Source organism: Humulus lupulus, chromosome 2 (genome assembly GCF_963169125.1).
Source record: "Humulus lupulus chromosome 2, drHumLupu1.1, whole genome shotgun sequence".
NCBI lineage: Eukaryota > Viridiplantae > Streptophyta > Magnoliopsida > Rosales > Cannabaceae > Humulus > Humulus lupulus.
Window position 1 is genome coordinate 16674657 of NC_084794.1, and position 12898 is coordinate 16687554.

General features: G+C 34.7%; 2 protein-coding genes across 4 annotated transcripts; one reads left to right on the top strand and one right to left on the bottom strand.

The window, feature by feature from the left end:
* Positions 1 to 3514: 3514 nt before the first annotated feature.
* On the top strand, positions 3515 to 3979 carry LOC133813972 (uncharacterized). Its single transcript, XM_062246998.1, has one exon. It carries the CDS (start codon positions 3515 to 3517, stop codon positions 3977 to 3979), a length of 465 nt encoding a protein of 154 aa, XP_062102982.1.
* A 7221-nt stretch (positions 3980 to 11200) lies between these two features.
* On the bottom strand, positions 11201 to 12898 carry LOC133815867 (uncharacterized). 3 transcript variants are annotated; one of them, XM_062248646.1, is made up of 4 exons: positions 11901 to 12898; positions 11718 to 11802; positions 11404 to 11500; positions 11201 to 11331 (listed from the first exon to the last, which is right to left on the bottom strand). In XM_062248646.1, the coding sequence occupies exons 1-4, from the start codon at positions 12242 to 12244 to the stop codon at positions 11318 to 11320; spliced, it is 540 nt and encodes a 179-aa protein (XP_062104630.1). In that variant the 5' UTR covers positions 12245 to 12898; the 3' UTR covers positions 11201 to 11317. The 3 variants fall into 3 exon arrangements, with proteins under 3 accessions (XP_062104630.1, XP_062104632.1, XP_062104629.1); XM_062248648.1 differs by having other exon boundaries at positions 11239 to 11500; positions 11901 to 12058; positions 12134 to 12898; XM_062248645.1 differs by having other exon boundaries at positions 11239 to 11500.

Consider the following 12898-nt stretch of genomic DNA (forward strand, 5'->3'; position numbering starts at 1 on the left):
GTTGAATTTTGCTACAAGAACAATACTCACTGTCATTCTAATATTCGGACTTGTGAGGGAATGAGAGAGAGTTAGAAAAAATATTTGGATAGATCACAGCCGTTAATTTGATCAAATCACGTTAATTTGATCAAATGGTGCAAAAAAACGTCTCCACCGGTGGTGCAGACGTTTTTACCATCTCCACATAAGAAATTGACATTAATTATGAGTAAAACAAATTCATGTTATTTACATTTTACCCCATATTTATTTTACTGGTTTTGGTGGTCACATCCGATAATAGAGTAAAATAAAGTCGTGTGGTCACTTCTAATAAAGATTGGTTTCTGTATTATTTGTCTGTTGTGGACTGCTCACTTGTGATTTCTTATATGTTAAAAATTGGGCATAATAATTTAAGTTTTATTGATTACATGTTTTTTCCACTAGTTTCTCCAAGTCTAGACCGCTTTCCCAACTTGGATTCCTACAGTCTCTCTGCTGAGTAACTTTCGGCAGTGCACAGGTACCGAGAAGATTTTATTCAGTGTTTTGGACATTGGACAGTCTACATGCATATAATAATATGTTCAGTTTTTTTTATTATTGTATTAGCCTTTGACCATTCAAATCTCACCATAATAATAGAGTTTTCCTTCACTCACATAATAAAAGGTTCAGTTTCTTTTATTATTGTATTACACGATCATAATAGAGAATGGGGTCACCACACAATAAAAGGTTCAATTTTTTTTATTATTGTATTAGCCTTTATTTGACCATTCAAATCTCATTGTAATAATAGAGTTTTCCTTCACCATATACCATACAACTCACTGGGACCCACATAGAAGACTGTTCATCCACCATCCCACTTACTCTTACTTATTCTATAAATAACTAAAATTTTCTCCAATATTATCCCACTCCAATATGTTCAAAGTCCCCAGGAAATTTAGAGAAAAGTTGGAGTGTACCTTATACCCCATCTACACACATCATTTCAATATGTAAGAAGCTTCTAAATAAGAGATGAAGGAGACGTGGACGCCTGAAGAATTTCAATGCACAAAATGTTTCTGGCTTAACCATTTTCAAATTGGTAAAGTAAGATTTCCAACTATGTTACACATTTCTATTTCAATCCTAACGTATGCTTTATACAGGCAAACCAATCGACCTATAGGGGTCACTAACAATTATGAAGGTTATTCAAGTAGATTTACTTTCCCACATTTGTTTAGCATCTAAACAAATAAACTTATATAAGGTGACCTCGGCCACACCGCTTCCCAATCAGCACAAAAATTCACCTACCCGGCAAGCCTATAAGAATTAGTAGGTGGTGGTATAAGTTGTCTTGGTGCTGAAATTGATTACCTTTATGAAGGCCGCGGAGTATCCGCATCTCATCAGTCTTGTAATTTCAATAATATGTTTTATATGCAACCTTTAGTATCAAATAAGGTAATCTTTATACGTAGTATTTTATTTTATTTTTGTAAAAGTATTTCTATTAAGCATTACTCCATGTATTATCATATGAGAATGCAAATTAATAGTTGTAGATGTTTTCTTATCTATGGATAAGAGGTATAAAATGTTTGTACAATGTAAACAAAATAATGAATAAAAGTATAGGGAGAACAAGATTTTTGAACTTTATTTTAGATGATATAATTTGTTAGATTTTCTCCAAAAAACCTACAAGAGGTTCGATACCCTGTATATATATAGGCTGTCAATAGTCGGGGAAATGTCAGATACCCTTTATATTTCTTAAGCGCTTCCTTAGCTACACGATTGCAACATATACAAATACACAGATTTGATGATGGAATGGCACAAGTCCCGCCTCCGTATCATGCGAGACATCATACAGGTGCTATAATTAACTGTAATTATTGGAATATTAGCCACAATAAACAATTAAATTTCCAAACTAAAATCTTAGAGTACTCCCATCCGGTGAGGTATGTAAAAAATAGTTAAAATTAAGAAAAATGGGTATCCATATTGGATGATGTAATTTAAAAATATTTTTAGATAAAGATACAGTACAAAACTATATCGAATGCACACTATTCATCCTTCAACCCAATATTATAACATTAAAATATATAAGGATGTTATTAATAGTTATAAAAAATGTTTGAAAATTTAATATTTAAATGATATAGAGAAAAAATAAATAAAAAATCTGATGTATGGTACAATGTAAAATTCATAGGTAAAATAGAAAAATGTGTATCTTTTTGGAGGTATTTTAAAAGATGAAGTAGAGGAGAGAGTGTGTTCTTACATACTAAACTTTATAATTAATCAAATATTACTAAAGATATAAGTATGGATATAGAAACATGTGAAACTGCTATCATGCACTGTTCATTAACAGTACGAGAGTTTTCAGTACATGGGTGTACATATTAGTAAGTTATTTTATATTTGTTATTCAGGCCCATGTGTGGTTGAAACACGTGTAAAAAATAAAATCCATACACCATCCCATCAGTGCTACTAATATACTATACTTCCAATTAAGTATCACTACCTACATTATCTTCTAATAAACCACTGAAGAAAACACACAGATGAAGGTGGAAGCAGTATCCCCAAATCCACATTTCCCACTTGTTGTTTAACTTCTCCTCATCACACTGTATGGAGTCGGACTCCTCCATCGATTCATGCAACAGGGAGGTGTTCCCAGAGGAACGAATACTGCATCGGGGCTCGCCGGATCCAGAGGAGTTCGGACGAATGGACTTTAAAATTGCTCCGGATGATCCTGTGGAAAGTTTGAAGGACCTAATGCAGCAGCTCCATGAAAAGGATTTCCAACTGTCATTGGAGAGGACTATCTGCCGTAACGTGGAAAAAATCAACCTCAGTTTGAGGACAAAGATTGATGCTTTGGAGAAGAAGTTGCAGGAGAGGTCCTCCCACTTAAATATTCATACCGTTCAGGCCTCAACGGACTACAATGATGCCATATCCGACCAGGGGAAGGTAGCCGAGTCATCCTTCCCGGATATAATGCATGACATGGGGGACGTTAAGAATATTCGACAGGGAAACGTTCCACGTACTGGGGATCGACTTGTTCCAAGGCAGTAATTTAACAAAAATCCACAACTAACATCATATTGCTGGATGGTAGTAGGTTGGATGGCAATAGTGCAGTCCCAATTAGGTGCCGTATAAATGTAAAAAAAAAATAAACTGATGGTAAGAAGTTATGGTCTTGTAAGTGGAACTATGATGTTTTTTATGCTTCTGTTCTTCATCCATGTAAACAGTATACCCTTTAATATAATGAACTTTGATTCTGTCAAAAAAATGTTGGTAACTAATGATTAAGTGCATGTAGAATAATATGGAGAAGTTGGTATTGATAATGATCTTCTCCTATGATTATTGGGATCCTATTTGTTGTTATAAACATAATTTGAGTAATTGATGCAAAAATAATAGTTGGAACACACGTGAGTAAAACAGAATAAGTTGAACGGCATTTAAGACTCCCATTGGCATGTCTCCTTATCGGTTGGTTTTTGGTAAGACTTGCCATTTACCGGTGGAATTAGAACATCGAGCATACTGGGCAATGCGAAGGTTGAATATGGATTGGAATGCAGCTGGGAAAAATAGGCTAATGCAATTGAATGAACTTGAAGAGTTTACGAATGAAGCCTATGAGAATGCTAAGATTTACAAGGAACGCACCAAGAGATGGCATGATAAGAACTTGTCCCGAAAAGAATTTCAACTCGGTCAGCAGGTATTATTGTTCAATTCACGGTTGAAACTTTTTCCAGGAAAATTGAATATGAGATGGTCGGGTCCGTACACATTAGTAACAATGTTTCTGTATGGATCGTTGGAGTTAAAAAATCGAAATAATGAAACATTCAAGGTGAACGGTCAACGTGTGAAGCCATATTTCGGTGGCCCTATTGATCAAGCCAAGTCAATTGTTTTGTTGAAGCCTCTCTGAAGAGGAGGTCAGCGTCCGGCTAAATGACGTTGACGACAGCGCCGTTGGGAGGCATCCCAAGTTCATTTAAGTTTTTTTTAGTTTTTACGAAATTTTCGTTGAGACAATTTTTATTTTATTATTAGTTTTTGGTTTATTTTATTTTTTTGTAAATATTATGGTTTTGTCATCGTCAAATACGTGTGAAAAAAAAATAAAAGAGGAAATTGTGGTTTCTAGAGCAATCCTGCGACCGCATGAATCATCTTCTGCGGCCGCAGGATCAGAGAGTTGGGCAAAATGGACGTAATCCTGCGACCGCAGAATTTGCATGTTGCGGCCGCAGGTCCAGAGCTGCACGCCAAATGAGTCATATTATGCGACCGCAGGAATGGAATCCTGCAGCCGCAGGAACCCGTATTTCTTTAAAAAAAATAAAAGAGCAAATTGTGGTTTCTAGAGCAATCCTGCGACCGCAGGAATCATCTTCTGCGGCCGCAGGATCAGAGAGTTGGGCAAAATGGACGTAATCCTGCGACCGCAGAATTTGCATGTTGCGGCCGCAGGTCCAGAGCTGCACGCCAAATGAGTCATATTCTGGGACCGTAGGAATGGGGTCCTGCGGCCGCAGGAACCCGTATTTCTTAAAAAAAAATAAAAAAAAATTAATAATAATAATAATATTTGTATCAGATTTGTTTCATTGTCTCATTCTCCTTCTCTCCTTCTCTCATTCCTTCCTTCTTTCAAATTTTTTTTTCAAGAGGCAATCTTAGGCCAACTCCAAGGTTTTGTAAGTATAACTCTCTTCTACTCATTTTCACTCTCTCTCCATTATCATCTACCATTGTAAGTCCCCTTCCTCTTTCTCCTTTTAATTTCTACATTGTGTTCTTAAGAAAAAATTTCATGCTAATCTCTTCAATCCGAAATTCTGTGTAGTGTTTGATAAATATATCTTATTTCTGGATTTTTAAGATATTATTGAAATAATTTTGCATGTGAGTGGATTTGCATGTAGATTGAGAATCTTTGATTTTGCAATTGGGAAATTTTGACCTAATTTTGGGTCCGAATTTTTCTTTGTGATTTTATGAAATTGAATTGACATTGGTAAAATTGAGAACTATAGTTGCTTATTTTTATGTTCAATTTCATTGGGTCTTCAATTTATTTGGAGAATTTTGTCATTTTCTTATTATAAGGGGTAAATTTGGGGCTTTTGACATTTGAAGGAATTGATCATTGTTTGTGCTTGTTTTGAGTGGGGAATTTTATAAATTAAACATTGATATCACTTTTGCAATTGGTGCCCTTGAATAAATTGTTGGTGGAGTCTGCATTCTTTTGAGTAGTCCTGGTTCTTGAGTCATAATGTCTACCAGTAGAAAATGCACTAACACAGGAAAATCTAAGAAACGTCAACCACCTCCCCCACCCATAGAGAATGCGGAAGACCTAAATTTTGAGGATGTGCCTAGGTTTGTCAACCCAACAGCCAATTCTAGGTACGTTCAAGATAAGGAGCGTAGCCTCATTCGAGAGAGAGGGTTTGCTACCAATTGGAAAGATGAGTTTATTGTCCCTGAGGAGTATACATCAGTGATTAGAGCCCATAAGTGGGAGGTTTTCTGTGCACCTCCAATTGCTGCTATTATCCCTATTGTTAGAGAATTTTATGCTAATGCTTTTCATCATGATTATACCTGGGAAGCAACTGTTAGGGGCAAAATTGTGAAATTTCACAAAAGTGATATCAATAAAATTTTCAAATTGCCTACCTTAGAACATGATGAATATATGGACTTACAGGATCAACTTTGTGAGGAGAGTACTTGGGACACTATCTTGCAAGCCTTAACCCCGCCAGGTACTGAATGGACCTTCAACGACACTCATCGAGTGGGGTTTCCCTTCAACTTATTGACAAGGGAGAAAAGAGTCTGGTTGTATTTTATTTGTTCAAATCTGACACCCACCGAATCTTTTACCATTGTCACACCTAGTAAAGCCGTATTGATGTATGCTGTTTTACACAAGAAATCCATAGATGTTGGCAACATTATTGCTTCTAATTTAAATGAGTGTTGTGCCACCGGTTATGTAGGGCTTTATTTTCCTAGCCTCATCACTAGTTTGTGTTTGCAAGCAGGGGTCCCCATAATGACTTAGAGGAGAAATTGCCCCCTCTAGTTTATGATCTGGTTAAGATTAACAAGGTCAAAACTTTTTCAGCTGATCCTAGTGCAGGTACTTCAAGGCAGGTTGCTCGTCCACCGCCAAGACTTCAGAATCCCAACCAAAGGTTGGACGCTTTAGTGTCACAGTTTCAGCAGCACCACTTGTGGAGTGTCGGTGTGGCACAGAACCAATATGCCTACAACCAAGCTTTCGCCACTCATTTTGGCATAGACACAAGTGGATTTCCACCATTTCCACCACCACCTAATTTCGCATATCCTCCACCTGAGGGGGATGACGAGGCCGGTCCTTCAACCCGAGTCGAGTCAGGTAAGTTTCCTTTCCTTAGCTTTTATTTAAACATTGGGGACAATGTTTTTGATAAGTTTGGGGAAGGGGGATTTAGTTATTTGTGTTAATAGTTAGTTGAGTCAAGTAACTGTTTCGTTTGATGTTTTGTGTTTTGTTAAATTGTTAATTGTGTTGTGTGTTAGGGTGTCTAGAGAGTCTGTCGAATCAAGATAACAATGATTAGCCGATGAGAATAAGTGAATGACTTGTAATATAATTCGAGAAAAATATGCTTGATTGTAAAAACAATCCGTGTGCTTGGTTTGACCACTTCTTTGGATTACTTTAATTAATTGAATCACTGAATATTTGATCATGATTGGTAAATTATTGCATTTAAATAAATTTACACTTGCTGAATTTAGAATGTGGAAAGAATGTATGAACAAATTCTAGAACTTGCTTGCTTACTATTTGAGGCGAAATCATAGACAATGCTTGTTTAGGAAAATGATTTAGGCGATTTTTTTGGAACGTTTGAGCCTTTCAAGCCATCCTTGATTAATTTATCCTTAGTTATCATTTTCGAGCCTAAAAGTATAACTTTTTATTGTGAACCACTTTTTTTGAGCCTAATTGAACACTTAATTATTATTTTTCATTCCCTTGATCTATACCATGAGCATATAAACATATAAATGGGGATTGAATTGTAATGGGTGTTATTGTTTGATTTGGTTGTCACAATAGAAAAATAAAAGATTGACAGGAAAATTCAGAAAAAAAAAACATTGAAAATAAATTACACTTCTTATGTTTGTTCATATTGAAAGACATAAGTTTGGGGAAGTGTAGTTGAAAAAAAAAGAAGATACAATTAGTGTGAATTCTTCTCAATCTTGGAAAATAAAGGGTAGGTGCAGGTTGTTTGGATTACAAAGTGGATATCCGGTGTGGTTTGTTTGGATTATATGCTTATGGTATATATGAGCCTAAATGACTATTTTATCTACCGGTACCTAAGCCTCTCAATACAAGCTTTAAAAGACCCTTTGATTCTTGAACATGCATTGATTTTTATTAGTGGAGAATAATAAGTTAGCAAGCATATGGAAATTTGGGATTTGATGGATTGATGGTGAGAGTTCAGCATGTGTAAATTATTTTAAATATGATTTATTTACTGTTCATGATTGAATAGACAAACAGACCAATGGGTTAAGGTAAGTTGAATAAGTGGTTGGATTGAAAATATGGATTACTTGTCAGTTATTGTTCGAAAATTATATATGCTTGTCATTCATTAATTTTGAGGCTTTAAAAATTGTGGGTATCTTGATTCCCTTGTTTAGTGTTTTTGTTTGTTTGTTTAGTTTTTCTTAAGTTTTGTTTTCTTTGCTCGATGGTGAGCAAATGTTACGTTTGGGGAAGTTTGATAAATGAGTTTTAGACTCATTTATCTATGTGCTTTTCAGGTAAAGTATTAGGTGTTTTGATTTGTTTTGTTCTATTTTACGTTTGTTTTTGTATGTTTTCAGGTGTTGAAGGACTTAGGTGACTTAGGTGTGGAAACATGGTGGAAAAATCGACAAAATGACAAAAAGTGATGGAAAGTACTTCCTGCAACCGCAGGAAGTGTGTCTTGCGACCGCAGCTTCAGAGGAGTTTTGCATTTATAGAGCATTTCTGCGACCGCAGGAATAGTGTCCTGCGACCGTAGGATGTGTCTGAAAAGGAGAAAAACGCAGATTTACTCTTGGATATCTGGACTGAGAGAGGAGGCTAAGGAGGCTGTGGATTGATCATCTACTTTTTTTTTCTTTTCTTTTCTTTTTAATTTTAGTTTATGTTAATTTCATGTTTATGGATTTCTTAATGATAAACATGAACTAAATTTCTGTTTAGGTTTTCTAATTGACTCTCTTGAAACTCTATTATGATTTAATGCATTTATTTATTTCTTCTCTATCTGAAATCTATTCCGTTTGTGTTTATTGTTTATGTAATTGATTGATCACCTTTTACATATGAATTATGAATTTGAATCAAAATCTGAAAAGTGAGATTTGAATATGCTAAAATTGAATAGACACATATTTCAATTTACAACGAGAGTATCAAATTGGTTTATGTGATTTATGGCTATATTCATTGCTTCCTATTGTTTGAATTGACCATAGAAATATAGGGGATTCACATTAGGTCCAGTTTTCTCTTTCTTAATTCGAATAGTTAACCTTTTTGTATGTCTATCATTTCAGTGAGAAGAATTTCATTAATAATTAAATTAAAGAATAATAGAGTGGATAGTAGAGAAGATTAGGATTCCTAATTGTTTTACAGTGAATTTAATCCTTGTTCTTGTTATTATTTAATTTCTGCAATTTTTATTTATTTCTGTCTTTTTGTTTTCAAAATTCACAATTCCTGTTTTTATTAGTCAAATAGAAACTAAAAATTAATTATTTGGTAATTGATAAATCAGTCTTCGTGGGACGATACTCGTTCTTATCGAGATTTATTACAAATTGTGATTACGTATACTTCCGTAGCTTCATTTTCGCAACAGTTTTCATGTTAAGTGTTAGGGGTTTAGTTTTGTTTTGTTCAATTTTACGCTTGTTTTTATGTGTTTCAGGTGTCCAAGGGATTAGGTGACTTAGGTGTGGAAGCATGATGGAAATAATGACAAAAGAACAAAAGTTGGGGGAAAACGGTGTTTCAGGCTACTATCTGCGCCTGCAGTAAAAGGATTTTGCGGCCTAGACTGAGAGAAAAGGAGGCACTTTTGCAGACCTGGACTGAGAGAAGAGGAGTGGGATCATATTTTGGAGAAGAATTGTTATCAATATGAATATTTTGGAGTGGGATTATATTTACTTTATGATTAATTTTTTGTTTATGGATTTCTTAATGATGAACAACTACATTCTGTATTAGGGATTTTAATTGAATCACTGGAAACTATTTTACGAATTAAAGCAAAGTTTTATTTTATTTATTCCTCTATTCAAATCTTCTCAGTTTATGTTTCTTGTTTGAGAATTGATTGGCCATCAAATTTCATAACCTACACGATTTTTAATCAAAACTTACAAAGTGAGATTTGGATATGCTATAATTAACTGGACATAAAATTGATCATTCAACTTTCCGTATATGATTATTTATGTGGTTCTTCAGTTATTGTTCTTATTGCCTCCTAATGCTGAATTTCTCATAGAAATATAGAAAATGATTCGTAAGGTTGAGTTTTATATTTCGTAACTTGAATATAAATTGATTTTGTTAACTTGCCATCTTAATAAGAATAATGAATAGAAAAAGCATCGATGAATATTAGAGTGGATAATGGATGAGATTGAATTCCCTAATTTATTTTTCTATTAAATTAATTTCTTGAAGTGTTTCTGTTAGTGTTTTCAATTTATGGTTCTGAGTTTCAATTGTAATTATTTTGTTCATGCAGTAAATTTTCCATTTTACAAATCAAACATTCCATTAACCAAATAGAAATTATAAATTAATTTTCTGGTAATTGCTAAATCAGTCTGTGTGGATGATACCCGAATTTACCGGTTTTATTACGAATTGCGATTACGTATACTTGCGTAACACAAAAACCTCGCCACATTTTCATTTTGTGCTTATTCCCTTTCAAACAAAGATTTAATATGACAGCTGTGATATTTCACATAGGAACCAAATTGAGGTCATTTTCTATGTTCTCCATTCAAGTTGGACAACTAACATTACAAATTTGTCAGGGACAACATGCACACAAGTTAAAATCTCTACAAATGTTAGTCTGTACAAATTTGAAGTAGAGAAAGAGCAAAATGGCCCGATATCGGTCCCAAAAGATGAAGTACTTGTGCAACCAATTCCATCCTATACAGGCGGTCCCAAAAATTAACAACTGTCAAACACTCCCCTGTAAATGCACTTAAAATAACTTCCTATTTAATCCCCCCCTCATTCCCTGGTTCTTCGTCTTCTTCCACACATCGAAACGAAGCTGAACTTTGCCCCAAATTTTGTTGTGCGTAGAAGTCACCAGCCCAAGAGCAATGTGAATCCTCTCATTCGCAGAATTAAACTAAAATGAAAATCATTCAATACATATTATAACTCAGTACATCCATATTAAAAAAACTTTTGTAATTAAGGACAAACAAGATTAAAAAGTTATTTAGCATACCCCTCTTCAACATATATAAAAGACACTTACAACGGAGTGTTTGAAATAGACCTCGTGACGACCCTCAATCCGGTTAATGACGTGGATGTCACAGTCATATCCATTTGATTGTTGAAGAACTCCAACATTTGTCTGAACCTGAAAACGGGAGAATGAAAAAGAAGGCCCCATTTTGTCGGCTATTTGGTCAGCAAGTAAGTAATCAAGCTTCTCCATCTGAAGATCAATTAACAAAATCATCAACTTCTAAATTCATGAATATATTACACTCCCACCTTAACTAGTTCTCTTCCAAATTTAACAATAAAACATTTCATTAAAATACCATTCTTATTTTGCAACTATTAACTTAATCCCACACCAAAATCTAAGTTACACTTACCACCATTTTCACAAGAGCACTTCCAGTTGACGACCCATGTTTGTCCAACATCGAGTCACATATTTCTACAATACCATCACCGATGTGTACTATAAAAAGCAACCAGTGTTCTATTTTGTCATTGTGGATTGGAATAAAAATCTGCAACTAAGAAACATAACATTACTAATATTTAATATTAGTGCACAAGAGAACAGTACAAAGTTTGTAAGGGGAACATACATGCTGGCATTTCTTCAAATCACCAAAGTAAAACTTCCGCGCAGAATCATCACGACCATTGTCTGGGAATAAACTATCAATGCTAATTCCAGCTACCTGTGTTGTGATATAGTCGAATTTAGTATTTATCGGGCCCAAACAACCAAACTAACCAATGAATAGACCAACCTACTGTCAATCTTGTATTCAAATACCAAGCTCTTCCGTCTTCTGCTGACACTAGCAGAGCTGCACGTGTGTTCACCTCGCAAACAACATTCAACACCTACATAAGTAAAATAATATCAAAATAAATTATTAAACTAAAAAACATAACATACTTGAATTAAACATTCATGTGCTCCAACTGTTTCTAAAATCTAATTCTCTACTACTAAATGCATATTCAATTTTATGCATGAACCCAACTTTATACAAACAGATGCAAAATTAGTTTATTATAATATTTCAACAAATTAAAAAGGTTAAGTGTTAAACCTCACCTCACCCATCACCTTCTTACCCGGACCCAAGCTTCTAATCAAATCTCTATTGAGGAAATTAAAATCCGTCTCCACCAATATTTCACTGCATAAAATCAAATTATTTGCTACTTACAATAATTTAGATATATAAATTGTCATTTATTCTCCATAATTATATAAATTTGACTCAAACGAACTTACTCAGGTACAACTGGGTCAAAAATAAATTCAACCAGTGACGCAATATCAGGATCGTCAAGTATCGGGGCACTTGCATTAAACAGACCAATCATTTTCATCTGAACATCACCCTTTAATAGTGCAGAGCTAAGTGGCAATGACTGAGAACTACTCTCACCCTGCATATACATAATATTCGGTACTAAAGACAATAATATTGAACAATTAAATAAAAAATTTAATATCATCGTTACCTTTCCAATATGGGAACTACCACCTAATGCACCTGCCCGACGATGGCTTGTTCCCTTAACGTCTGTAAATAATGTCATCGGGTTTATCGTACCTACTCTAGCCTTCTGCATTATCCACAATCAAATATAAATATGTCTTCAAAATAATGCTTTTGTATATACAACAGAAATATAAGAACATTCAAATTCAAATTACTTACTTTCATCGACATCTCACGCTGCAGTAGAGTTTCTCCAAATTGGGATGACATCTTAAAAACTTTATCGTCAAATTTTCCCCTCTTCATTCCCCCACAACTACCCTCCGTCTTATGTATAACCTTTTCATTTTTCTTACATAAATTAGTAGAACTTACAGAACCAAATTTAATACCACTCAAACCAAAGGAAGAAGTGGGGTGATTCAACTCCCCGGATTGACTTTTACGCTTCGGTACTTCACCACCATGGATATCTCCAACCTTAGTTTCATACTTATTACCCCCTTCGACGAAACGAACTCGCTGGATATCCAAATCAACCCCTTTCCCTTCATCATAAATCATTTGGTTCACGAGTTTCGCATCATCACAATTGCTGCCAAATCTTGTAACCATTTCACATCCATACATTCTTCGCTCATCATCTCTACGTTTCCTAAGATCAATTAATGTCTGCAAATCACCCATTATAATCCGTACACTATCCTTCACCTCCCGATACTCATTCCGTAGGCTTTCCACAGAGTTTAATATGCGATTAAGAAATAACTCTTCCATACTAAGT